General features: G+C 44.5%; 2 protein-coding genes and 1 long non-coding RNA gene across 6 annotated transcripts in view; 2 read left to right on the top strand and 1 right to left on the bottom strand.

Annotated features, from left to right (window-relative positions):
• Window positions 1-16,925, top strand: part of RAB22A (RAB22A, member RAS oncogene family) — a 35,075-nt gene extending 18,150 nt beyond the window's left edge. For both annotated transcript variants that reach the window (XM_073309243.2, XM_073309242.2), the window contains 2 exons: window positions 6,750-6,859; window positions 8,149-16,925. In XM_073309243.2, coding sequence (XP_073165344.1) covers window positions 6,750-6,859; window positions 8,149-8,246 — 208 coding nt within the window. In that variant the 3' untranslated portion in view covers window positions 8,247-16,925. The remainder of the gene's footprint in view (window positions 1-6,749; window positions 6,860-8,148) is intronic.
• Window positions 672-27,320, bottom strand: LOC140896995 (uncharacterized). 2 transcript variants are annotated; one of them, XR_013634526.1, is made up of 4 exons: window positions 27,177-27,320; window positions 18,671-18,979; window positions 4,949-5,068; window positions 672-950 (listed from the first exon to the last, which is right to left on the bottom strand). It is a non-coding gene; the product is annotated as an uncharacterized LOC140896995 (long non-coding RNA). The 2 variants fall into 2 exon arrangements; XR_012154659.2 differs by lacking the exon at window positions 672-950 and adding an exon at window positions 3,770-4,201.
• VAPB (VAMP associated protein B and C) overlaps window positions 27,232-27,692 on the top strand; it is a 58,605-nt gene continuing 58,144 nt past the window's right edge. The window contains exon 1 of one of the 2 annotated variants that reach the window (XR_012154658.2): window positions 27,232-27,616. Coding sequence is in view for 1 of the 2 variants with exons in the window: in XM_073309241.2 (XP_073165342.1) it covers window positions 27,559-27,616 (58 nt within the window). In the remaining variant the exon portion in view is untranslated. The remainder of the gene's footprint in view (window positions 27,617-27,692) is intronic. The other variant, XM_073309241.2, reaches the window with a different exon arrangement.

The following is a 27,692-nucleotide window of genomic DNA, read 5'->3' as shown; positions in this document are numbered from 1 at the left end:
TTGACTAGAATTATAACTTTAAGATACAAACTTTTTAAATCTACATATGATACTCCTGGGGGAATTCTGCGCCAATAAATGAAAAATTATGCACACAGTATTTTAAGATTCTGCATGTTTTATGTGTCAAAATAACACACTATAATCACACCAGTTTCCATTATTTTTAGTCATTTATTTCAAAATACCTGTCAGCAAGTATGTCTGTAACAACACAGACAACAAAATAATTCAAGAAATGTTTTTGATAAATAGATTCCTTACTAGGCATCTTAATACAGAGCTCTAAATAATCATTCATTTAAACTACAATATAGAACTGTATTTCTTGCACCTCTCAGAAGCAGTGCAAAGGCTTGGGAGAATCAGGGGTAATGGAGGAGCTGAGGGAGAGGGAAGTAAATTGCTGGGAAGGAGCCTGGGTGTGAACTTGGAGGGTTGTTGTTGGGTGTGGATGGGAAAAGTATGGAACAGGTATTTTTGGGGGGCGGAGAGGGATTGTTAAGGAGCTTCCCCCCTATGCAGACATTGTCTGACCCCTAGCCTCTCCCATTCAGTCAGGCACATCTGCCCTGTCCCCATGTGGCCCTGCCCTCCCACCCAGCCACTCTGCTGTCCCTATGTAGCTCTGGCCCCCTCCCCCATCACAATGTGGCCCTGCATCTCCCTCCCCGCTGTGGTCCTGTGCCTCCACTCCCATTCAGCCCCTGACCAAGTCTGTCCTCCCCCACTAACCCTTATGAGCCCCTGTCTGATTTTCGCTTCCCCCCGCCCAGCCTCCCACACTGTCTGTCTCCCCATAGCTCCTGACCTGGCCTGACAGGTGCTGCGAAGAAGGCAGGCTCTTTTTCTTCCCTTGGTGGCCAGGAGCTGCTGCTGTTCCTGCAACATAGTGCCTTCTGGTGGGCAAAAGTTGGAACTGCAGCAACATTTCAGCAGAAGCTTTTTTCCTGTGCAAAAAATTTAAAAATATGCATGACTCATTAATTATGCATGCATGCAGTAGCACAGAATTCCCCCGGGAGTAATGAGAAAATAGCATTGTAACATAAGGAATTTTAGCACTTACTGCCAGTCACACTGTAACTAAAGTTGCAGAAAAGTTTCCATTATATTTGCACTTGCTTTCATTGCATTTTTGGCTGAAATTTTGTTTGGTATCTTCCCTAAGGGGAAGTATTCTCTTAAAGCCTCAGGTATTGTTGTTGTTTGGGTGGGTGGGTCTGTTTTTCTGGGGCAGGAGCATGACTATTGTGCACTATATTTTATAAAACACAGAAAAATTGGAAACAGTTGAATATGAAACTTGGAACATAGAGTCCTTTGTGAGAAGCACATCCTTGACCAATTTTGGAGAAAAAAATTGTTAGATATCAATAAGGTTATTGATGTGTTTGAAAATTTGTACTGGGTATTGACAGTAGACAATTTCACTAAGTCTAAGAGTTTGCATTGCTTTCAGGAGATTGAGAGCGTGCATGTTTCCCTGAAGAGGGCTTCTGAATGTATGACTAGAGCCTAACTAAACAAGACAGAGTGCACACTGAACAAAAAGACAACTGAATGCAAAAATAATACAGTAATGTGGCATTAATAGTTCTTCTTCAAGTGCTTGCTTATGTTGATTCCATTCTAGGTGTGCGCGCACCCATGTGCGCAGCCATCAGAGATTTTTGCCTTAGCGGTATCCCTAGGGTTGGCAGTGGCACCCCCTTGAGTGCCGCGCTCATACGTCAGTATAACAGTCACTGCCGGCCCTACATCGGTCTCAGTTCCTTCTTACCGCCCATGGTGATTAGTCGGAGCGCCTTTCTTTCATAGCAAGGGCTAGCGGTTTCGTCTCCACTGACTTCAAGCCTTAGGGCCTTGTAAATTGTTTAGCCTTAGGGCCTTATAGTAGTTTGCGTTAAGTAGTTAAGTGTAGTTAATAGTTGAAGTTATAGTCCCAGAGGGGACTTTGCCCCAGGCAACCATGCCCTGGTCTCCTGGGTTTAAGCCCTGCATGGACTGTAACAGGCCTATGCCTGTAAGTGACCCCAGTAGTAGCTGCCTCAAGTACTTGACGGAATCACACGTGAAGGACAAGTGCCGTATTTGTAAAAACTTTTGGCCCAGGACTCAGAGCGGGATATTCGTTTGCAAGCTGTCCTCCTGCCCTTCTTCCAGCTTCCAAGCCATCCCGCCAAGACTCGCTGAGTACCTTGGCCTCAGTGCACCCCCAGCACCCGCTCCGCCCGGCACTGCTCCCCTTTGTCGGTGCCCAAAAAGAAAGCAAGGAAGTATGGCTCCCTGGCACCAGGCAAGAAGAGTCATGGGTCATTGGGCAAGAGACCCAGTTCGGGCTGCCTGGACACTCTGGAACCATGTATAGATGCCTCCCCAGTTGGGGCTCTTAGCCCATTAAAAGGTCCACCACCAACTCTCAGGAGTGGTATGGGACCCAAACCCCTGACTGCACCGATGTCTTCCCAAGCTCCCCCAGCACCGAGAGAGCAGAGGCCTCCGCCCACACCACCAACACAGCATGTGCCACAGAAAACGGCAAAGGCTCCCCACAAGGGCAAGCCAGCCACTAAGAACCCTCAGGGGGCAGTAGAGCACCGCTGATTCCCCAAGACAAGACAGCATCTCCACCTCTGCACCGCAGATCATTGGAGTTGCAGCCCAGATCCTCTGGGGCTCGCCCTCAGTCACCAGCCCTCGATCGCCGTCCCCGTCGTTTCAGCACAGACTGCCTAAAGGGAGGCACCAGTCTCTGTACTACCAGCACTGTTGGCCCTCCTGTCAGTCGTCCTCTTGGCACAGATCTTGATTGCCTGCCCTGTGGGATCACTCCCCATCGTGTCTCCGGTCCCACTGGTGCTAGTCCACTTGATACTGGCACCAATCCCCTTGCTCCAGGCATCGGTCTCCGACGGTGACAGTCAGCAGGCAGACTCAGGTGGCGACGGGCTCACTGTGGAGGGAATTCCTCCGGCACAGAAGGGCAGTTCAGCCCCTCACCCAGACCCCACCGGCACAATTGGGCACCCGGGGCCATGTCGACATCAATGGCACCACCTTGGCAGCATGGCCAGTGGCCAACACAGTGGCCTTATTGGAGTGCATGGGCAGTGTTGGTCATGACGTTGCCCCCTTTGCACCGCTCATCTGCACCGCCTAGGTGCATCAGTTGGCAGCACCAGGCTGAGTGCATGAGGTGCGCTAAGAGGTCGAGGCAGAGGAGACTGCACCCACCCCTAAACCTGCCTCCACCAAAGGAGATGATGCCCCTGGGCCTCCCCTTGTGGTACAGTTGTTGTCTTTGTTCCTGGACGAGGCGGTCGCTGAACCCTAAGGGCCAGCCCACCAGATGATTTTAAAGTACACCAGGTCCTGCTTTGATGGGTGGCCAAGAACTTGGGCCTAGAGGCGGAGGAGATGGCCAAGCAGGCAGACATCTTGTTCAATGTCCTCTCAGCCTCTACCTTTGCCCGTGTCACACTAGTAGTGCATGATGAAGTCCTCAAAATTGCCAAGGCCCTCTGGCAAACCCCATCATCCATCCCTCCCACCTGCAAAAGGACTAAAAAGAAGTACTTTGTCACGGCCAAAGGATTTAAGTATCTTTATACCCACCCTCCCCCGGGTTCACTGGTTGTCTCTGCAGCCAATGAAAAAGACAAGCAGCGGCCCACCAGCCCAACTCTCAAAAACAAAGAGGCGAAAAGACTGGACTTGTTTGAGCGGAAAATGTATTCATCTGCCAGCCTATAATTCCAAGTGGCAAAACATCAGGTCCTCCTAGGCAGATACAATTTTAACTTATGGGACTCCCTCCGTAAGTTCAAGGAGTACCACACGCAGGGTTTAGCCCAATAATTCGGTACCCAGGTGGAGGAGGGTGCCACAGCGGCTAAGTGCTCCCTCCAAATGGCGTAGGACGTGTCTGACTCGGGAGCTAGGTGGCTGCTTCAGCAGTGGTTATGGAGCGCAGCTCCTGGCTTCAGACCACCAGCCTCTCTCAAGAGATGCAGACCTCGAACCAGGACCTCCCATTCAATGGGGACGGTCTTTTTTTCAGAGCAGATAGATGCGTGGCTGCATGGATTAAAGGACAATTGGGCCACCCTTCACTTGCTGGGCATGTATAAGCCACAGTCTGCACAGGAGTGGTTCTGGCTGCCCTCACCGCCAAGGCCTTGGCAGCCTCGTCCAGGGTCTGCAAGGGGAAGGGATAGGGACATAAGTTTCAGCCGCCGCCGCCCTTCCTCCTGCCGCTCACGGAATCAGCCCAGCCCGGCTCGGCTAAGCATTCTAGGGGCCAGAAGCACTCATTTTGAGGGTGCACTCGAGCGACCCCCCCACCACCACCACCACCCAATCAACTCCCAGGATCCACCCCGTTCTTTCCTTGACTGTCTTTGTTCCTACCACTCTGCCTGGGTGCAGGTCATCTCAGACCGCTGGGTGCTGGACATAGTGTCACAAGGCTACACCTTGCAGTTTTCAGCCACCCCTCCCTCCCACTCACCCACCCTCTTTCCTGTTCCTCTTCAGGGACACTTCTCAGGAGCAACTCCTCGTTCAAGAGGTCGAGAACCTCCTGCGCCTGGAGGCGGTGCAGGAGGTCCCTCAGGACGTGACAGGAAAGGGGTTCTACTCCCATTATTTCCTAATTCTGAAAGCAAAAGAGGCCTCAGACCATTCTGGACCTGCGACACCTCAACAAGTCTCTCAAGAAGTTTAATTTTCGCATAGTCTCCCTGGCCTCCATCATCCCCTCCTTGGATCCAGGAGATTGGTACCCCACCCTCGACTTGAAGAACGCTTATTTCCATATTCTAACGTCAGACATTTCCTCCGTTTCAGAGTGGGCAGATGCCATTTCCAATTCACGGTGCTCCCCTTTGGCCTCTCATCAGCCCCAAGGGTCTTCACAAAATGTATGGCACCAGTGGCCGCTTACCTGAGACATCGAGGGGTCCAGGTCTTCCCTTATCTCAAAGATTGGCTCATTAAGGGCAGGTCTTGGGAACGAGTACAGAGAAGCCTCCATCTGGTGTGTTTCACCTGCCGCAACCTGGGCCTATTGGTAAACAAGAAAAAATCCACCTTAAGGCCAGTCCAATGAATATAGTTAATTGGGGTGGTTCTTGACTCCACACGAGCCAGAGCCTTCCTTCTGGAGGCACGTTTTCAGGCCATGCCAGACCTGATCTCCCATGTGAAGAACAACCCACTCACCATGGCTCACACCTGCCTGCGGTTGTTGGGCCACATAGCTTCCTGTACATATGTGGTCAGTCGTGCCCAGCTCCATCTCCAGCTTTTGCAAATGAGGCTGGCGTCAGTTTACATTCCCAACAGGCACATCCTAGACCGAATAGTCAGGGTGCCCGATCACATCCTATCGTCCCAGGATTGGTGGATGAACCCAGGGTTGGTGTTGCAGGGAGTTCCCATCGCAGCCCTGGCCCTGTTGCCGACCCTGATCTTGGATGCTTCAGACCTAGACTGGGGAGCGCACCTGGGCGAGCTCAGCACGCAAGGCTGCCAGCTGCGAGATGATCTGGCCCTCCATATCAATGTCAGGGAGCTCAAAGCAGCATGCCTAGCCTGCCAGGCTTTCTTACCCCACCTGAGGGGCAAGGTGGTGCAGGTCCTCACGGACAATACTGCCTCAATGTATTACATCAACAGGCAGGGCAGAGTCAGGTCGCTGACCCTTTCCCAAGAAGTGCTCCACCTTTGGGACTTTTGTGGGCAGCAGGCTATTCATCTGGTAGTCACACATCTGCCCAGGACTAGGAACGTGTTTGCAGATCGCCTCAGCAGGACCTTCTTGTCTCACCACTAGTGGTCGCTCCGTCCGAAGGAACAGAGAGGACGTAGGGCTGGCGGCGCCTGATATACCGACACATGAGCACGGCACCTAAGGGGGCACCACTGCCAACCCTCCGGATACCACTAAGGCAAAAATCTCTGATGACGGCACACGTGGGCACGCTCACGCTTAGAATGGAATGGACGTGAGCAACGCATCTCGAAGAACAACAGTTACGAAAAGGTAGGTAACCAATTTTTTTTCCTAGTTAACTTTAGTTTCCTGACCTCTCAAAGCAAAATTAATTTGTATGTATTTTCTACTCACATTTATTGTAAATGAGAAGCTTGACGTTAGTGTTAAATATCTACCATAAAATATATAGGGTGTGTTGCATAGTATGGCTTAGATGCCTGTGGGAACCTTTTCATTTCCTGTCTCTTTTGTCTGTACAATCTGAACGTTTTAAACTCTGCTTGTACAGAACATTGCTGTGTTGCAGGATAATAGGGTTTGTAAGCAAAGTCTGGATTCATTCTGAATGAGATGGATGTTAGAAGTAATATGTTTTTTCCTATAATTTGAGCTGTTTTTTCTGAGAATAAAGGCCTCCCTTCCCCCTCTGCTGACTTCAGAGCTGCATTCTGGCACTTTTAAGAAGAAAACACATCCATATTTTCCGGAGAGGAAAATGGTGGTGGCTGCTGAATTTATATGATGGTGCTGTCCAAATACTGTTGTTCAGGCCACACTATTGTCTGGTCCTGGGGGTTACGTAAAAGAAGAGCTGAGGATAGGAATTGACCGCTCCATGAGGAATAGGATGCCAAACAGTTGACACTAAATCACTTTTTGAAATTACTGTTAAGTAGCGAGCCAATTTTCTAAAATTGGGATAATTTAATGTTTCTACTTTGTTCACAATGTTTTCTTTCCTTTTTAGAGAAGTCATGGAAAAAGACGCTAAAGACTATGCAGATTCCATCCATGCCATATTTGTAGAGACCAGTGCTAAAAATGCAATTAACATAAATGAACTCTTTATAGAAATTAGTAAGTACTTCTTTAGTTAACACATTATTTTTTCTCTGAAGGAAGCCTAAGCAGAAACTTGACTACTGCATTAGTTTGTAGTTCTATTTTGCTGAGAGAATGTTGGGTTCATATTTGTCACCACTGGTAGGGATACAAGATTGCAAGATGATCTGCTGGTTTCTGATCCTCCTATGACCTCTAAAAGCTTCAGCCTAGAGATTCTAAACCTACTGTGATGATCCACATCACTGGATAAATAGCAAGCAGGTCACTGTCATAAAAGTCAAGTGTCATCTTACCCTATCTGTTGGTGAATGTTTCAATTAGTAGATCAAGGTCACTGAAGGGTGAGTGAAGGAAATGCATGAGGGATACCAAAACTTTCACAAATACAAAAGGGGAAATAGTATTTCCAATCAGAGTTCCGTGTTCAGATTTGATTAGGGGAATGTATTATCCAAAGCATAACTGGCTAATGGGGAGTAGTAATTGTGTAATTATCACACAATTACTAAATGTGATTTAAAACCAAACGTTTTTGTGTGGATTCCCTTTACAAAATTTTTGATAACCCTGTCCCTCAATTAGACCACAAATTTTTTTTCTACATTATTCCAAATTGATTCTTACATGGAAGACATGCAAACAGTACCACAAGGGAATACAGTGCAGTACTGCATTCTTATAGTGAGGATTTGAGTTGTAATTCAGATGGCTATAATAAACACTGAACACTTATGTGCCGATATCTCTCTTAGCTTTGTCTTTTGAGTCAAGTAAACAGTATAAAATTAGAGGCAATCCTTTCATAGACAGATCAGAGCTGTCAAATGATTGTGAAGCTATTTAATATTTTTTACTTTAAACTAAAAAAATTTAAAGACTCCATGGAAGTAGTTAAATACTTTCTTTACTACTGACTTTAACTACAACTTAGATTCTTTTGTAACTATTTAAGGAAATCAGGAAGCTATTTTTCTTAGGCATTTAGTTGATTTTGAATAAATTTTGATGCTTGAAAAATGCCAAAGCAGATCATGTTGTTTAAGCATTAATCTTAGGGATATAGGGTGAGATCTGAAACACTACTCTGGCACTTTTACACAGAGAAAAGGGGCCAGTGCAGGGATGAGGAGTCCTAAAGCCCCGTATCTATTCAGGAAAGAAGGGAACCTGCCCTTCCGAGGGGCTCCCTCCAAAATCCAATCCGTTGGATTAAATGCTTTTGCAGATATCCGATGCTCTGTAAAAGTAGTTTCAATAATTAATGTAACTCTAGCTATAAACTTTTTTTTTCTTCTTTATAGGTCGTAGAATTCCATCAACTGACACCAACCCCCCATCTAGCGGTAAGGGCTTCAAACTTAGAAGACAGCCTTCAGTGACAAAACGCAGCTGTTGTTGACTGATACTTTAGAAAATCAGACTTGTTTTGAAAGTAGGTGGTCTTGGAAGCTAATAGTTTATGTTGAGTATACATTATTGGTCTTAGAACTTATCTGCCTGATGTTCATACTTCAAGGTCCCACAAAAATGGACCAGCTCATCTGACATCTGTCTGTCACAGAAGAGACTGCAGTCGTGATAATGTCAGCCTGTTTATTTACAACATTTATAGTGTCTCTTGTATTCAAAGGGAATCCATCATTAGTTCTTTGGCCTTACGTGAAAGGAATGTCGACATATGGATGGTAGGACTGAAATGTTTAATAGTTTTGTAATCAACATTATATGTAATGTTTTTTGTAAAAGGGAAACGAGCACTTTTGTGGTCCAGAGGGATGAGGAAGGGGGAAGAAACAGCCCTGTTTAAATAGTGACTTTAATCATAAGGCTATTCTGCTACCCTTTCAATTGTTATAATGAGCATTATTTTAAATATAATTGTAGCTAATCCAAAGTACAGTGAGGCAATTGGTTGTAGATGGCTACAAAATAAGTTACTGATAAAAAATGAGCAAATCAGCCCATCCAGTCCCCAGATCCCACTTGCACTTTTTATTTAAAAGTAATATGAACAAACAAGCAATGAATTTTAAACCATAGACAATCTTACCTTTTCATGCTGGCTTAATCATTTAAAGGCAAACTGATACATTTATAAGCACCTATTTGTTTTAGTAAGCATTTTTACAATTAAAAATGGTGGTGGAAGAGAACCTAGATGAAACTCTTTCTAAATTTAAACTTGAGCATGACTGACTGACAACAGATGCCATCAATAGTTCTAGTAAGACTTTAATATTTTGGGGGAAAGTTCTTTATTGCTTCGCATGTGTAAAGTGTTTGTACTATATTTATGAGACCAATGCCTAAACTATTATAAATTATGTAAAAGCAGTTGAGAAATCAGCTTTCTTCAGTCTTTCCATTCCTCACCCATTGACAGAGTCCCTGGGGATCTCCAACAATTCTATCCCTGCTTGTGAGGTCTTACATTGCAGTGACCTCTTCCAGAAGAAGATTGGGTGATACTTCCCTCCTATCACATCTGCATTTCTGCTTGAAATGGCTGGTAGATGTTGCTGTTGGTGAAGCATGTGGCTTGTCCATTGAGCAGATCACCTCTGCAGTGCACCCAATCCTTGCTGGCTAGGCACACAAACAGGAAACCACATCCAAGTCACGTATGGTAGCGTAGATCGTTACCTCTTGGTTCCTGGGTCTAGCCCAAATAACTTCTTAATTACTTGGCTTTTTTTTTAAGCAAATCAGCTTTTCGCTTATGTTGTATTGTTTTTCTTACATTTTATATTAAACTATAAATTGACCGTATCCTTTTATGCTATTTTCATTATTTATTTTTAGTTTCCTCTAGAACTAGTAGAGAACTTCTTATTTTTTAAAGGAAGAGTATTTTCAATATTTGAGTTTAAGTTTTGATTCTGAAATTAAAGCCATGTCTGTGGTATTTGTTCTCGATTTGTAATTTGGCATTCTGCAATCTTAAGTATTTTAGCTGAAGGAGATTTCAAAGAATAAGTAGGAAATGAAACAGCTTATACTTCAGATTAAATCATACTCAGAATCCTTGTTTCAAAGCTATCCTCAAGCAAAACTATTTTGCTATTATCGTAACAGAAAGCATATTCTGAATGTGGTTAATAAGCTTTAATGAAACGTTGGGGTTAAAACTTCTTAAGACCAAGATTTCAAAATGTGGCCTCTATCTGTGGGTATGCAGTCCTTTGAGTGTGCACTTCTGTTTGCTGCAATAGCATACACATGCTCAAACTCCCTGCATGTGCAGATGGGTTATGAGCATATAAAGTTTATTGTGTGTGCCCAAAAAGTTGCATGCACATATATGGAGGCTGGTTTCCCTAACAGAGAATCTTACAATGAAGACAGAATAATTATGTATTGGTGTGCATCATGGTTCAGCCCTAAGATATATAATAATATGATTGAAATCTTTGTGTGGCATTTGAAGCAATAGATTATAAACATAAAGTTTAAAGTTTTGTAAAAGCTATGATACAGTATTATATCAAAGCAGGCTAGCAACTGACCACTTAATTATATACAAAAAGAAAAGGCGTACTTGTGGCACCTTAGAGACTAACAAATTTATTTGAGCATAAGCTTTTGTGAGCTACAGCTCACTTCATCGTACTGAAATGTTTAATAGTTTTGTAATCAACATTACAAGTATTCCTTTTCTTTTTGCGGATATGGACTAACATAGCTGCTACTCTGAAACTTAATTACAGTTACTCAAAGCCCTTGCACAATGGCAATAATTAAACGCCAAACTTGTTTGAAAGTTTTGCTCTGTCTTCAGTTAACCAACTGGCAGAGTTCTAATAAATAACAGACCAAGATGTAGTTATCCATTTAATGAAGATAGATTAAAAAATGTTTGATTTCAAAGCTAGTCCTAAAAAGATGTCAAGCAGTATGCTCTTCTGGCACTTCAGTATGCTTTTGTAGCAGAGTTCCCTTTCAGGATAACAAAAAATATATTCCTCTTTTGGGGTTAGGGGGTGTTTACTTGGAAGCATCAGCTCACCATTTTGTAATGCTTGTTTTGTAATCTTCTGTTATCACTGTAACCCCACACTGAAAATATTTTGTACCCTTCAATTACAAATAATTGCTTTTTGTTCCAGCTTCTTATCTAAAGATAAGATTCAGTATATACTTACAGTAGGTTCTGTCGAGCTGCTACTAAATACCATGTTTTGTTATCACATGGTTGAATGGTGTCATAGTTCTACCTGCAAGCTGTTGATGTTGGCAGTGCTTCAGAAGTCTCCTTCCCCATTCCACACCAAGGTATTAGGTACCTTTACTATCTTTAATATAATATGTTCACCTGCCTTGGATTTCTTCAGGCTTATTAATAGTGTTTGAACATAAGAATTTTATTGTAAATCTGACAAGTTTCCAGACACTGAACAGCATATTTATTTTTTTAATATCTGTGAAAGATCAATAACATCTCTCATGCAGAAGATCCATTCAGGGAGCCGCAAACAGATTCATACCCTCTAAATTATCACTTCAGTGTCCTTGCACCTAAAAGTGTAGGTTTAAACTCTATTGTCTCTTCACAGAGAATAACTGGCTTAACTACACCTATAAAATATGCATTACTTGAAAAGAAGATATTTGACTCTAGAATTGTAGTAATAGTCTTACAGTAGAGTCCCCAGTCAGGATCCAATGAAGCCATATAGCCATATCTCTTCTTAGCAAATCTTTAAAAACTTGAGAGAGGGCCAAAAAGAGGTTTTGTTTTTTTTTTCTTCCTTGGACAGTATTTGTTTTTTCCAAATACAGTTTGGTATGTGGTAAACTTGGTCACTGGCAAGATAGACTAAGATTAGTACATCATCTTCTCTAACAAGCCAGGCCTATATCCTTCCTTTTCTGACTAAATCTTGATGCCTCATAACTCTTCTTCCTTTTACTTTTTTAAATCTATACAAGTGAAATTTCTCTGTAGCTCTGCCCACTCGAATGAAGTATCAGTGTAGTTTTTTTCACCTTTGTACAGTTGTCTTCTGATTCTGAATCACACATTGTTAGACTTAACTTGGGCATTTCCATGTCTTCATTATCAGATTACCTAAAAATACTTTCATGCACGTTAGCTGAGACAAAGTGTCTTGTTAGTATCATGCTTGTTTAAAATGTGTCAGTATGCTGAGATCTAAATTCTTTTGATTCCAGATCCCAACTTGAGTGTTCACTTGTCAATAACCTGGATATTGAAATACAATTACATGAGTAAACGTCTCCCTGGGTCAGAGACATCCATGTAGTTGAGTGTTTGGCTTGTTGCAGTTTCATCTCTGGCAGAGCTACGTAGCTTTCCTGCAAATTCTTCTTCAGGCTTGTCTACACTTACATTTTATAGCGGTCTAACGTGCTGGCTCAGGGGTGTGAAAAATCACCCCCCTGAGCACAGCAAGTTTGAGCGCTTTAAAGCGCTAGTGTGGACAGGCTTCCCTGATGGAGGTGGATTACCAGGAGCGCTGGGAGAGCTCTCTCCCAGCACTCACGCGTGACCATACTCACGCTTCAAGGTGCTGCTGCGGGAGCGCTCCCGCAGCAGCGCTTTGAAGTTTCTACTGTAGATGTAGCCTTCATATGTGCTGCACAGTGTTCAGCTGAGTTACTTACATTTTTTGTCCCTAAATAACTTTTGAGTCTGTTCTTTTGGAGGTATTGAGCATCACTGGTTCTAGTTGACTTTCTAAAAACTCTCTCTTCTCTGAAGTAGTTCAGGAGCTCCGCACTTCTAAGGGCTCAGCTTTTTAAATGGCTGAAATGCACTCTTGAAAATCTAGCCTCTGATAGTCTCAAAAGGAATGGACTTCTTTGAGGTACGATTTGAATAATGGATGAAAGTAACATTATGCTCTGTGTAGCACAATGCATGTCTTTCTGTAATGATCCTATGCATCTTTTTGAAACTGACAAAGTAGAAACATTTCAGCTTTCTTCAGACTGTGGACAAGACTTACTTGTTTTTCAAATGAAGTATAAAAGTGAAGCAACTGTTGGCTGACATGTCTAAGATAAAGCTTTGGGAGCTGGATAAGCATGCTCCTAAATTTTGGGCGGGGGGGCAAAACCCCACAAAACCACAATGAACTGAACTCTTCGGTCCCAAATATATGCTTAGAAACTGCTTCTCTGATGTATGTGGCTTTACAGTACCATATTTGTGTGTACCTGCTGAGATCCTCCTATTAAGCCTCTAAATGGACATGCTCTGCCAGTTTACTTATTTTAACAAAAGGCAGAAACATTCCTGGGTTTTTTTTTCTAGAGGCAAGATTATTGAAAATGCTCTGGAAGCTAGGAATCGGAGTTCTCTTGGGAGTTAACAGTTTTTGCTGCCAAGAAGTTAAAATTATTGAGCTATTTGTTGAAGCTTATTAGAGAAACCACATCTTGTATTACTAGCTTATTTTTGTCTTGCCTGTTTTTAAACTTTAAATTGATGCAGCCCTTAACGTCTAGTGAAATCAGTAATACTTTTTTGCTTGAAGTGCTACAGGATCTGATCCTTAATGTTTTTGATGGGGGCATTCTGTGCAAAATAAATGTGACTTTATGTAACATGAATATAACTTTACTACAAGCACATGTGTTGGGGGTGTTTCACCTCCCATAAAATAGTGTAGTTGGAAAATCTGATAGTTGCTATAGTGTTTTGGAAACATCATTCTCTAAATTGGTCAGGAGACTGGGCATTCATTGTTCACTGTCCAGCTCTCATCAGGGAGCCATTTCTTTCATAGATAGTAAAGCCTTCAATTTAGTTGCTGAAAATAAAATCATTCAAGGTGAATATCTTGCATGATTTAAAAGCTATCCTCAACAGGCTCTTCATGAAGATGTTAAATCTAAACTATTCCTTATTTAATATTACTGGAGACAAACATGATATAAAACACTTAAGATTATGGTGCGGGAAAAGAAGCTTTATCAGTGATGTTTGGATGACTTCCCTCCTTGTGGAAGTGTCTCTAGTTTTTATTGAGAATGAGGTTTTATATTTTTGCTGTGTTGACTACCTTGGGAATTGCAGATTTACAGAAGATGCTGTCTAAATTCCATGGCCTATCTCTCCTTTAGTGAGCCTTGCTCATAAATAGCAATAACTAAACAAAAGTAAAAATTCAAAGCAAATACTTTAAAAAAAAAAAAAAAGAAAAAGAAAGAGAGAGCGGGGGAAGGAGGCAAGAATGTGGATTATGCATGGACATACTCTTACCAGCACCATCTTATTTGTTGAAATAATTTCAGGTTACTCACTTGAGATTCTTGGAAGCTTCCAAAAAATTGATCCAAGACCACAGAGATAAGAACTAAATAAATGTCTAGACTGATTTTGCACTCTTCTAGCAGTTTGAGTTCACAAATAATATTCTCTTTATGCATTCTTATGTAGCTACAGTCAGTCCCTTAATAGAAGAACCATGTGTCCAGAACCAAACTACATAAAAGTTCACTATAAAATTCTACAAAGAAAACTGACAAAATTAATGTTCATTTTACATTCCCAGCTGTATGTTTTATTAGACAACAAAAAAACTTGTTGCGTGTAGAAATGAGATGTTGGCATGTGGATGTTTGAGGCAAAAATAAAATATGGATTCTAGAATAAAACATCTGTAAGCTGTCAGCTGTTCTTTCTCCCCAAAGAATGTGACGGCAGATGCCTTGTCAAATGGCTCCAACCTGTGGGAGGAAGCAAGCTTGAAACAGCATTTTTCGGTTTCTTATGTAAGAATCCATGTGCCAAATTGTACTTGCCTTTAAACTTAGAAAAATGCCGTCTGATTCTCTGGAGTGTTGAGAAATAAGTGCAGATCTTCTTCCTGGTAATACAACTGGAACCAAAGATGCTGAACTTCGTTATACATTTTTGACCTTCCTGAAATTTATCCAGGCAGTGTCATAGAAAGGAAATCCTGTAGAGGGTGTTTGGCTTCAATTCTATCTGGAAGTTTTCTTCCAGAGTCTGTTTTAACCTGAAATCCTTACTGGCAGCAGGACTTTTTCTGAGACCCTAACAGATGGTTCCATACTGTAATATACATTGTAGGGTTGTACCTCCTGGATCTGACTGTGATTTAGGGCCAGATTTTCAAGAGCTCAGCTGTCATGTAGGTGCCTAAATGAAGTGGGCAGATTTTTCAAAAATTCTCCATCTGACAGCAATAACAGTAGCTAAATGCTGAAGGCTTCTGGAAATCTTGCTCCTAATGTTGACAACCTCTAGTGTGAGCATAACTATTTAAAATTGGATCAGATTTTTAAGATTGAGGGCTGGCTTTTTCTTTTCACTTCCACTGGTAGAGTGATCCAGTGGAAGTAGGGGAGGCGACCTGAGTGGCTGCATGTGCCCCTCTTCCTCACCTGTGGGTTTCTCTTCATGGGGCATATGATCTAACCTCTAAAGATTTCAACAGAATTTATTGAAACTACTTGAATTCCAGGACACTTACAGAATTTTGGCATTCTCCCAAAAGGAACAATTGTTGACTTTCCCTTTGCATTATCTAAGAACTTGGAGTTGGTCATTTTATAATCCCCAGAATTGGTCTTCACTTTTATGGTAAAGAAACCCATTACCTCTGAATCTATTAAAAGGTATTTTTATTTTGTCTTTAGATGTGATTTAATTTTTCTTTGCTCCATTCCTGTTATCCTTCTTTGCATATGTACTGTAATTTTTCAGATGTTGGAAGAAAGCCCCTTTTCTCTCTGGCCTTACCTTTCCTTTCTAGTAATTCCATCCAGTTATTGTTCTAGAACATATTTTAACCCTTTGAGTAGTCAGTGAAAATGGGTTCACCTCTACTTTCGTGTCTTGTTTTGTTACTCATGTTATGATTTGTATGTTCCATGAAGCTGTACTGTACCTTAAACCTATTATGTTTTCTTGACATCTTACACTATGCTGCAAGGGATTCAGGTTGTAAGGGTTGGCAAATCTTTTTTTCTTCTTCTTAAAGCATCTGCCACAGCAGCAAATATTTGTGAACAAAATGGTAATTCATTAGTACTGCCTTGCAAAACTGTTGTGAAAACACAGTGGACAAGACACATACATCTACATCCTCCTGGGATAATGTAGAAAGTGTTACTCATTTGCCAAAAACATTACTAACCTAGGATGTGTAAAGGTTTGCAAGACTTTGTTAATAAGACTTACAAATGATTAACTTTTGTATTCTTGAATACAGGGTAATGAGGCTGACAGATACTCTGTGTGTGGCACACCATGTGCTCATGTTACACACAGTGATGGAAACAGTATAAAGACCTATATAGAATGTGTAAATACATTGGCAAATTTTTTTTTTTTATTCTTCTTCGGATGAAGAAATCATTCCACGTGTCTTAAGGTTTTTTTTTTTTTAGTTTAAATAAAAAAGGAAAGCATTTAAATTCCTGTGATTAGGGGACAAAAGTAAAAATCTTGATTAAGCATATAATTCCTACAGTATAAGAAGTGTTTGGTCTGTAAACATAAATGGGGAAAAAATAATCTTTGTACCAGCAATTCTTGTCCTTCTTCAGAATGTTCTGCTTCTAAAGACTATGTTGGGGGTTAACCTGGTGTAAGGGTTAAAAGGTCTGTGCCTTCTTATTTATCATCCATTATTAAAACAAAATTTAAGCTCACAGTTACAAAAGCATTTGTAGTACTGTAAAGTGCACAAATTTACAACCATTGCTTCATTGCATGAAATATAGTCTGATTACTAGTGATGAAATATTGTAAGAATGAATTGCTAAGCTTATGAATGTTTTGAGACTTGATTTTTTTTTTTACGGTCTTCTCTTGGGCTGGTCCTGAGAGTGTACACAGTCTGTATTGTTGGTTTGTAGATGCTAATGAAGAAAGATAGACTTCCGCTCTCTCTTTTTAGTTTGTATTGTTATAGTAGATACTCTGCAAACAATGAGTTAGCATATTGTAAACTGCTTTGTTTCAGCTTAATCATTCATAATAAACTTTTATAATGTAATAACATGCAAAATCACTACCAATGTGATGTATTGTGCAAAAAAGGTGTAAACATTTTATTAATAAAATGTTTTTATAAATGTGCTGGCTTGGTTTCAACAATTTCCCTAGCTATCGAACTCCTCAGAAATATTGTTACATCTCAGTATGTACAGCATAGCGTGTAGGAAGAAGGTTGTAGGAAATACCCCAAGGAAAAAGTGAGTACAAGTAATACTTCAAACATATAATTTTTAAAAACAATGCTACACCTACCATTTTCCATCTAAAAGTTGAATGTTTGTTGCAGGTGCACACACCAAGCAACACAAGACAAACTTACACAAAAGGAGAGAGAGTAATAACAAAGACAGGAAATGCAGCATCTGTCTTTAATGCTTCCTTTCATTTGCCACCTAGCCCCTGAGAAAATATAGACCATCAGAGTTTCATCAGCCACTCCAGGACCTGGCAAACTTTTACCAGTCTCAGGCTGTTTAATGCATTGCTTTTAGCTTGCTTTTCTAGTTGCAGGCTCACAGAAGTGTTACACAAGCTGGTATTGTTTTGATTGGGTAAACCAGAACTTCTGTTAAACTGCAGTTTTTTAAAAAAACATTTTTTTTTTTTAATCATGTCTTAAATCCCTCCCCGCCCCCCCTTTATTTGTCAAATGTTACCTAATGAAACTATGTATTTATGGCCAGGTCTTCAGTGTATGTACAAGAACATAGATTAAACCTGTCAATTCAACATAACATACAGTAGGCTCTAACCAGATCAAACTTGTCTTTGCAGCTGTGGAATCTGCAATAGTTCTTATTGGTTACATAAGCTAGGAAGACCCTTCTCTTTTCACCCTACTCCTTCCCCTGACTGCACAGACCCCTGCTGTGTCTGTGTAAAATGGATTTTGGCATTGTCAATTTAAACCAAAATCTCAGGAATGGAGATTAATGCTATTCATATATGGTTTGGGTTTTTGAGTATGAGGTTGAGGGACTAAACTTTGTTCTATAGAAACAATATACATCTGCAGTTGTGTATACAAAACATATCTGTAATCATATGACTAACCTGAATGTTCACTCCCTGCAGTTTTGCACACAATTAGCTAATCGTGGTCATAGGTGCATGCAGTTCCGGGTGTGCCTGTGACATGGTAGTTAGGTGAGCAATTGCATACACATTTTGCATGTGTAACTTACTTAAAAATAAGACGAGCATAAGAAACAGCTCCATCTTGTAAGTATAAAACCATTAGAGTGAAGCAGAAGTGCTCTAAACTACAAAAATGGAAAAGAGAATAATACATAAGAACGGTTTTCTGTAAAGATGTCTTTAACCACCAGTGAGCAATAGACTGAGCAGAAATGCAGATCACTGAGTCAGTTTAAACTAAGGCTATTTATCCAAAAGTCCTTTTTTTTTTTTTTTTTTTTTTTTTTGGTCTCTTAGAGTTTGGAACATCCAGTTTGATCTAGAGTATGTGAATCTTTCTGGGAGGTGATACACCTCTGGCGCTACTACAATCTGAGTGACCTGCCTTAATCACTGCCCAATCACTGTTCCTGGAGGAGGTATGGCAGCCCTCCCTCAAGCGGTAGGACACAATCATACATAAACTCTTCATTTAGTACAATGGACTCCAAAGATACTTAAACTTAATTCAATAAGGCCTTCTAAGGATATGGCAGGAAGTTGCCATGTCTGTCAGTCACAAAGCCATGTGCTGCTGCTGTTGTGAGGTCATGCCAGCATCATTGTGCAGCTTCTGCAAATTGTGTATGAAGTGAGTGTATTTGGTACTTCATCTTGATGTTTTGATCAAGGAGCATCTTTGTCCCTACCTGCTGATGTAGAAGGAAAAAATGGACTGCCGGTGTTTGTCCAAGTCTGTCTGTCTGAGCCAGAAAGAGAAGAGGCAGCCAAGCTGACTGAAGCCTATTCCTCTTGGTCACTCCACACAGCTGTTACCATTGGGAAGCAGAAAGAAGAGGGTTCCTCCACAATAATAAAGGGGGGTGCAACATCCTCATTGAACCCAGAGGTCAAGTGTTGAAAAAGGCCCCCCAACCTAATTAACAGGCTCCTCCTTTTTCCTACAAAGGGAACTGCTGTAGGCCGTGACTTGAGTAGCTTCCGCATCCTGGATAGCCCTAGCAATGGAAGAAGAAAGAAAGTGAGAATAGGGAGGCCCACTATATATTTACTTGTGCCCCCTTCCCCTCTGAGCATGTCAGATGCCTGCTTGCAGTTGACACTTTGTCCCTTTGCTTGTTGGGAATCTCATCCCCCTGACTTGGTTGGCCTGATGCAGTTAGTCAGTTACTGATCCTGCTGCAGCTTACATGCACCACTAGGTTGAAGAGTAGCTGGTTAAAGCTGAACTCAGGCAAGATGGAGGTGAAGCTGGTAAGAAAAAGGAAGCCTTAAAGAACTGCCTCCACTAACAATAGCATCTGCCCTCCGCCTGCTTGCAAAGCCAGACTCTGTTATACTAGGCCCTCTACAAACATGTAATAAATGGCAGTCTTATGTACACATCCGACGCTGAGCCTGACCCAGCTTCCATCAAGTCAACAGAAAGGTGGCTTCAGTGGGAATTGCATGGAAGGTTCAACAACGTTTCCTATATAAATGAAATATTTTAGTTACATACTAAAAATGTGTGTAGACCTTTATAAACAGCGCCTTCCCCTCTTAGTGTGTGAAGGCAAGCTATCAAAATACCCTCTGCCCTACACCTACCTAGGAATTTATTTTTAGCCAAACTTGATTAGTGTGGGATGCTAGAATTTTAATTAAAAGGTCTGTTGCAATGTGCTTCTAGCTAAAGGATTATGGTCAATGTAACATAGAAAACTGTCAGTAAGGTCTGCATAGGATCAATTATAAATGTATATAGAAGATGGAAATGAAACCCTCTCCTTAGTTACTACCTAGTACTAATGCTATAAGCATGCAGTATTCCCCTTCCAGCTTTTGATACTATACTTTTAAGATGTTTAACCAACAGCAGACTTCACAAAAGCAAGAAATTTTGGAGAAAAAAAAAAGTCTATTAATGATAGTGCTATTTCACTTTGTTTCAAGATCTTTATTTTGTCAGAAAATATACTTCAGCATCTTTCTGTCAAGGAGCAAGGTTGCAGTTGACTTGGGAAATAGATATTGGTATGTCTTTGCCGCAGAAGCAATAGAAAAACTTGTTTAATGCATAATGCTCGCTACTGTCCTCCTGCCATCATTTAAGGTATTTCTTTGGCCATGTGCTTGCATAACAGAAATGATTGTGCTTGGGAAAATGTACAGCTAGAGCCAAATGTTCAGCGTTGAATATGAATGTACTGGCAAGAAAAATAGTATGCCCCCAAAACCACATCTTTGCACCTGGAAGTTAGATAACTGCATGCAAACTGCCTGATTTGTGCACACAACTTGTGAAGATGCAGCTTCCCCAATGTAGACCAAGTCTAACTCAATGTTTAAGCTAAACAGTTTTATTAGTTAGAAGAAATAATTCCAGCACACTGCTCGAGAAGGAGTTTACAGTCAGATAAGGGTACTCATCCATACTACCCCACCTCTACATTAACAATTTGCCTGGCAACAAATTACCATATAGTCCCACCATTACTGGATTGTTAAAAAATTCACAGTTGAGCCTGTAGGTGGTTTTGGTGTATGCCCAACTCTGCAAATGTGATCCCTACAGCACTAAATATACACAGTTAATCACTTGTAACAAAAGCCTGACAAACTATGTTCATTAGGTTCATAATTTTTCACTTTCATGACTAGAATTTTTACATGCTTAAACATTTCATGCTGGAAGCAAACATAAGTGAGCCCTCCAAAACCAAGCATATGAGTCAGGTTCAAAGATGCCAGTCACATTGCACTCAGTAGAATAATGCAACTCTACAAATCTTTTAGATCACCAAATGTTTTTAAACATCCTTGGCTCCTCAGGCACAAGATCTTTGAAAAGGTATAAGCAGCATATTGTATGCTTGCTTATTTATTTACTTTGGGTAAATATACGTTTCCTCTACAGAATTTTTAGGATACTTGGAATTCTAAGATTTTCCTCTGACCTGCTCTGAATCCTGATAATATTTTATAAAAACGAAGCTTTGTACCTGTCTGCAAGCTTTCTACTGATTGCTCTTTATGGTTATAGATTGATGGCCAGCTTAATGGGGTCAATCTGTTTATGAAAATAAATAAAACAATGTAAGAGGTTATCAGAACTGTAGAAGGCAAACTTCAGAGCATCATAAAATTATAATATGGAGAATAGGTGGCCTAAAGAAGTTCTGTACTTTCTGGAGCAATAAACATATGAAATGTCCTCTTGTTTCAAATCTGAATGAATGTTGCTTGATAATTTTGTTTTATGGTGGTGCAGTAAATTAGAACCCGACAAAGGGCAGTAATAGTTGGCCAGAGTGTCCCTGATTCCAGGCCAGTAGAATGGAAGTGAGGGACATTCCAGGCACAGGGAAAAAAAACAAACAAAACTGCACAGTTCACCTTGTGCATTATTTGACCATTTTTCCTCCATCTAGAAAAAGAATTTGGCCACAATACAATTTCCCATTGAAGTCAATGGTAAAACTCCCCGACTTTAGTGGTGCAGGTCAGTTTTGCCCATAATCAGTTGTCACTTATGCTACATAATATGGAAAATTAAATGCTATAAAATAAAAAAAAAATCAAAGATGCTCCCCAGCAAACGAAAACAAGATGGAACAGGTTGAGTATCCAAAGAGAGACCAGGTCAGAGCAGCTGAAACAAAGCAACAAATATGGAGAAGAGCAGCTGAAGTATTGATATGTGGTATAAATACTGCAGAAACATACTTGTACAGACTTCTTTGGGGTGCAGATCAGAATATAACTATTCCACTTAGTGATGCAAATTTTCACGACCATCAATCATTCCCTACTGCTCATGTTGCCAAAGACTAGAGCCTTGTCAATGCAAAGCTCAGGTCCTCTTAGCTCTGTATATATTATTTACATGTGTTTGGATGAAAGTATTCAGATTATATACAGTTATAAAATCTGTGTGTTATACATTTCTATTTTACATATGAAACAGATGGAGTTTGTATCAACATGATAACTGCAGAGCATTGTGAAAAAATGAGTTTATCACCTTTTTCTGCCTATTAATCCAGTTAATTGGGACTTTAACAAACCAAACACCTATGCACCTTCAACAGACACCCCTTTTAAAAGTCAACCTGCCTCAAGATTTTCTCATTCCTGTAAATGGGAATCCACCCCCCCCCACTCCCCTACACACACATTACACCTCTCCAAGGCCTAGGATAGGCAAAATTCAGCTCTGAATGAATGAGTTTTTCTGTATGTAAAAAGTCAGACTTTATAGACTATAATCTTTGCTGCTATTCCAAACTCCAGCTTGATTAAACTGTTATACCATACCATCATATATTCTGTATGCCACATCTGTACAGAAACACTATTTTAGCAATGTTTTAAAGTTTTTAGAAATCGTATTAGAATTTTTTAATCACCTGATGCATAAAGCCAGATGCTTTAATTACTATGAGTTAAATTAGTACAAAGCTCAGAGAGAGTCTTAAAACACCTAAAAATAACAAAACTGCTTTTCCTATACATAAAAATCTCAGTTTTAAAGTATATCTTAGTCCATTCCAGGGCTAGCTGTGAGTACTGGGCTCCATTGGAAAATCAGAATTTCCCCTTTTCTGTGGTCTAAAAATCCAATCTCCAGATACAGAGTCATGAGACATCAGACTTTAAACTCATGATGTTATGTACAGAAAAGTTATTAACAGATATCTTTAATGCCTTGGACTGGGGTAATTTTGCAGACTCAAAATTCCACATTTAGAGTCAGAAGATGGAATCGTTTCTTTATCCCTTTGATGGTTTTTTAATTATTATTATTTAAAGCTGTTCAGGAGAATGGAATATTTGACTAAATCCTAGGGACACAGATTACAGGGCGCAAAAGTACAGATGAGGTGGTCAAAGGCGCATGATTCATTTATCACCGTGGTTCTGCAATTTATCATTTTGATACCACCTCCACCTGTAAACAAGAACCTTTCATTGCTCTTCATCATCTACCATACTCAGCGAATTCACTGCATAAATAAAAGTGTTTCTGGTCTACAGAATCAGGTTCTAAACAAACAGGATGAAATAAAGCTACCATGAGATGATGGAGGTAAATACGGTACTTTTTCTCATCTCAGTACTACGGGAAAGAATGGAGAGTCTAAATTGCATTTTCAGCACTTTTTCATACGTCATTTAAGTATTGCTTGTTATTTGCTGGGCCTTTTCCTCTTTAATACTACATTTTTTTGAGCTATTTGTAGAGGCAAGTGAACATCTTACAATTCAGAATAAATACTCTTGGCCATGTTAAAGACTGGTTCTTGTATCTAACCAGTCTATCCCTATCTGCTTCAGGCTGCACCCAAGTTCTGCACGGACTATTCAAAGATTGTGCACTTAGCCTGCTGCATGCTTTACCTCGGCTCTGCACCCAACCTGCTGTGTGGTATACTCTGGCATTTCACATTATCCCTGGCCAAGTTCTAGCTCTGCACAGTTCCCACAGACTGTCCCCTGCAGACTATTCTCAAGGTATATGTCGAGTCCAGCACCTGTTTCACCCAGACTGAACCCATCCTGGTCGTGATATTCCCAGGATGCAAGTCTAGCCTATTCCATACTGCTCCCAGACTGTTAAATTATGCACCTACCTAAATACCACCTTAAACTATGTATCTCTACTATTGCATCATATCCCTATTATTCCCAGGCTCTATAACCATCCGGCACATGCTGCGCCCTGGCTTAGCAGTCAGCCCAGCATGCACATTTTGTGGTCTGCACCATCCCAATCCCACAACCAGACAAGACCAGCTACTGGCCACTGCTCTCAAGACCAGAATTTGGCACCCTTACTGCTACTAAGTAGTACTTTCCAAGTAGTTCTTCAATTTAAATACATGGGGCTGCTTGCAGAGAGAGCTACAGGAGTAAGGGTGGCAGAATCCAGTCCTGGGCCCACCAAAATCACCTGTTGCCTTCACAAATTGCTCCTCCCAAGCAATGCACTCAGTCTGGTGCACGTTCTGCTCTGGCCTTGCACTCTCCTTCCCTCCCGCTCCCACCCTGCTCAGTGTGGAGCTGACCTGGCCCTGTCTTACGCACTCCCCTTCTCCAGGGCCGGATTAACAGAGGGGCTTTAGGGGCTGCAGCCTCGGGCTAAGAGGGGGCCCCCACAAAAATAAATCCATAATTATATACCATTCAGTGGTTAGCAACCCATTGATTGTGATCGACTGGTCGATCCTGGAGCCTCTGCCAGTCAATCGCGATCTCCGGGCTGCTAGAAGTCCAGCAGTGCAGCAGGGCTCATGCAGGCTGCCTGCATGCCATGGCCCCATGCCACTCCCGGAAGCAGCCAGCTGCTGGTACATCTCTGCGGCCCCTGGCGGGTCGGGGAAGGGGGCAGGAGGCTCCATGCACTGTCCTGTCCCCAGCACTGGCCCAGCCAATGGGAGCTTCAGGGGCAGCACTTGCGGGCACAGGCAGAGCATGGAAACATGCTGTCGCCCTCTGCCCAGGGGCGCACAGAAATCTGCCAACAGCTGGCCGCTTCCAGGAACGGCTTGTGGCTATGGTAGGCAGGCAGGTAGCCTGTCTGAGCCCTGCTGCGCCGCCAGCCAGGAGCCACTGGTGCTAAGCACTTCCCGGCTGGAGCCTGCACCTTGCACTCCCTCCTGCACCACAACCCTCTGCCCCAGGTCAGAATCCCCTCCTGCACCCAAACGCCCTCCCAGAACCCGCACCCCCACCCCAGGTCAGAATCCCCTTCTGCACCCAAACACCCTCCCAGAGCCCGCACCCATCACCCTCTCCTGCACCCCCACCCCAGGTCAGAATCCCCTCCTGCACCCAAACGCCCTCCCAGAGCCCGCACCCATCACCCTCTCCTGCACCCCCACCCCAGGTCAGAATCCCCTCCTGCACCCAAACTCCCTCCCAGAACCCGCACCCCCACCCCAGGTCAGAATCCCCTACTGCACCCAAACACCCTCCCAGAGCCCGCACCCATCACCCTCTCCTGCACCCCCACCCCAGGTCAGAATCCCCTCCTGCACCCAAACTCCCTCCCAGAACCCGCACCCCCACCCCAGGTCAGAATCCCCTCCTGCACCCAAACACCCTCCCAGAGCCCGCACCCATCACCCTCTCCTGCACCCCCACCCCAGGTCAGAATCCCCTCCTGCACCCAAACGCCCTCCCAGACCCCACGCCCCCTCCTGCACCCCCACCCCAGGTCAGAATCCCCTCCTGCACCCAAACGCCCTCCCAGACCCCACGCCCCCTCCTGCACTCCCACCCCAGGTCAGAATCCCCTCCTGCACCCAAACGCCCTCCCAGAGCCCGCACCCATCACCCTCTCCTGCACCCCCACCCCAGGTCAGAATCCCCTCCTGCACCCAAACTCCCTCCCAGAACCCGCACCCCCACCCCAGGTAAGAATCCCCTCCTGCACCCAAATGCCCTCCCAGACCCCACGCCCCCTCCTGCACCCCCACCCCAGGTCAGAATCCCCTCCTGCACCCAAACGCCCTCCCAGAGCCCATGCCCCCTCCTGCACCCCCACCCCAGGTCAGAATCCCCTCCTGCACCCAAACGCCCTCCCAGAGCCCGCACCCATCACCCTCTCCTGCACCCCCACCCCAGGTCAGAATCCCCTCCTGCACCAAAACTCCCTCCCAGAACCCGCACCCCCACACCAGGTAAGAATCCCCTCCTGCACCCAAACGCCCTCCCAGACCCCACGCCCCCTCCTGCACCCCCACCCCAGGTCAGAATCTCCTCCTGCACCCAAACGCCCTCCCAGAGCCCATGCCCCCTCCTGCACCCCCACCCCAGGTCAGAATCCCCTCCTGCACCCAAACGCCCTCGCAGAGCCTGCACCCATCACCCTCTCCTGCACCCCCACCCCAGGTCAGAATCCCCTCCTGCACCCAAACACCCTCCCAGAGCCCGCACCCATCACCCTCTCCTGCACCCCCACCCCAGGTCAGAATCCCCTCCTGCACCCAAACGCCCTCCCAGACCCCACGCCCCCTCCTGCACCCCCACCCCAGGTCAGAATCCCCTCCTGCACCCAAACGCCCTCCCAGACCCCACGCCCCCTCCTGCACTCCCACCCCAGGTCAGAATCCCCTCCTGCACCCAAACGCCCTCCCAGAGCCCGCACCCATCACCCTCTCCTGCACCCCCACCCCAGGTCAGAATCCCCTCCTGCACCCAAACTCCCTCCCAGAACCCGCACCCCCACCCCAGGTAAGAATCCCCTCCTGCACCCAAACGCCCTCCCAGACCCCACGCCCCCTCCTGCACCCCCACCCCAGGTCAGAATCCCCTCCTGCACCCAAACGCCCTCCCAGAGCCCATGCCCCCTCCTGCACCCAAACGCCCTCCCAGAGCCCACACCCATCACCCTCTCCTGCACCCCCACCCCAGGTCAGAATCCCCTCCTGCACCCAAACTCCCTCCCAGAACCCGCACCCCCACCCCAGGTCAGAATCCCCTCCTGCACCCAAACACCCTCCCAGAGCCCGCACCCATCACCCTCTCCTGCACCCCCACCCCAGGTCAGAATCCCCTCCTGCACCCAAACTCCCTCCCAGAACCCGCACCCCCACCCCAGGTCAGAATCCCCTCCTGCACCCAAACGCCCTCGCAGAGCCCGCACCCATCACCCTCTCCTGCACCCCAACACTCTGCCCCAGCCTGGAGCCCCCTCCTGCACCCACATGCCCTCCCAGAAAGAAACGACTATGACAGCTGTCCTAAGGTAAGAAGCAGGCTATTTTGAATTAACTGTATTCTACATGTTTTAAGACTGAAATAGAACCACAGAACAGCTCTATGGTAACGAAAAGGCAAGTTCAGTGTAGCGTTAATAGCCTCGCTGCCATAACTGGAACCATTTTGTTTTAAATTAGGGGAAAGACTTGTATACAGGGGCCCCGCAAATAGCCTAATAGCCCAGTGCCCGCAGGAGAGTTAATCCGGCCCTGGCTTCTCCCTCCGGGCAGTGTGCCCTGGCCCAGCCTTAACCACGCCCTCTCCTTGCGCCTAGCTGCTGCGCCCCGGCCCTGCCCTGCCCTGCGCGCTCCCCTCCCCCACCCTGAGCGCCGTGCCCCGGCTGGCCCTGCCTTGCGCGCTCCCTCCCCTCGCCCCGCCCCGCCCCGCTCCGCGCGCTCCCCTCCCCTCGCCCCGCCCTTGCCCTGCCTCGCGCCCTCCGTGCTGCACCTTGGCCCCTGCCTCGCTTGCGCGCTCCCCTCCCAGCCCCGCGCGCTGCGCCCTGGCCCGCCGGGCCGCGCGGCGCCGCGCGCAGGGGCTGTTCGCTGTGGCGGCGGCTGGAGGGCGACGTCAGCGGTAGCCTCTCTCTGGGCCCCTCCGTGCTGCATTATCCCCGCCCCCTTCCCCGCCCCGGGACCCTGTGAGGGGAGCGTGTGCGAGCCCGGAGCCTCCTCGCCGCGCAGCCGCCGCCTGACGCCCCCACCCCGTCTAGAGGCGCCGCTGCCGCTCCCCTTCCTCCCGCCCGCCGGTCACCCGCGGCTCGGGGGTTATTAAACCCGCCGGGCGCGTCCCCGCTGCCCCCACCCCGCTCCCGGTGCCGCCGCCGAGGAACATGGCGAAAGTGGAGCAGGTCCTGAGTCTCGAACCGCAGCACGAGCTGAAATTCAAAGGTGAGGAGCGGCCGCGGGGCCCGGCGCTCCCTCGGCGGCCGCTGCCAAGGGCTGGGCTCCAGCGGCAGCCATTTTC

This window comes from Lepidochelys kempii, chromosome 13 (assembly GCF_965140285.1).
Source record: "Lepidochelys kempii isolate rLepKem1 chromosome 13, rLepKem1.hap1, whole genome shotgun sequence".
In the NCBI taxonomy this organism is placed as follows: Eukaryota; Metazoa; Chordata; order Testudines; family Cheloniidae; genus Lepidochelys; species Lepidochelys kempii.
This window is presented reverse-complemented; position numbering and strand designations above follow the sequence as displayed.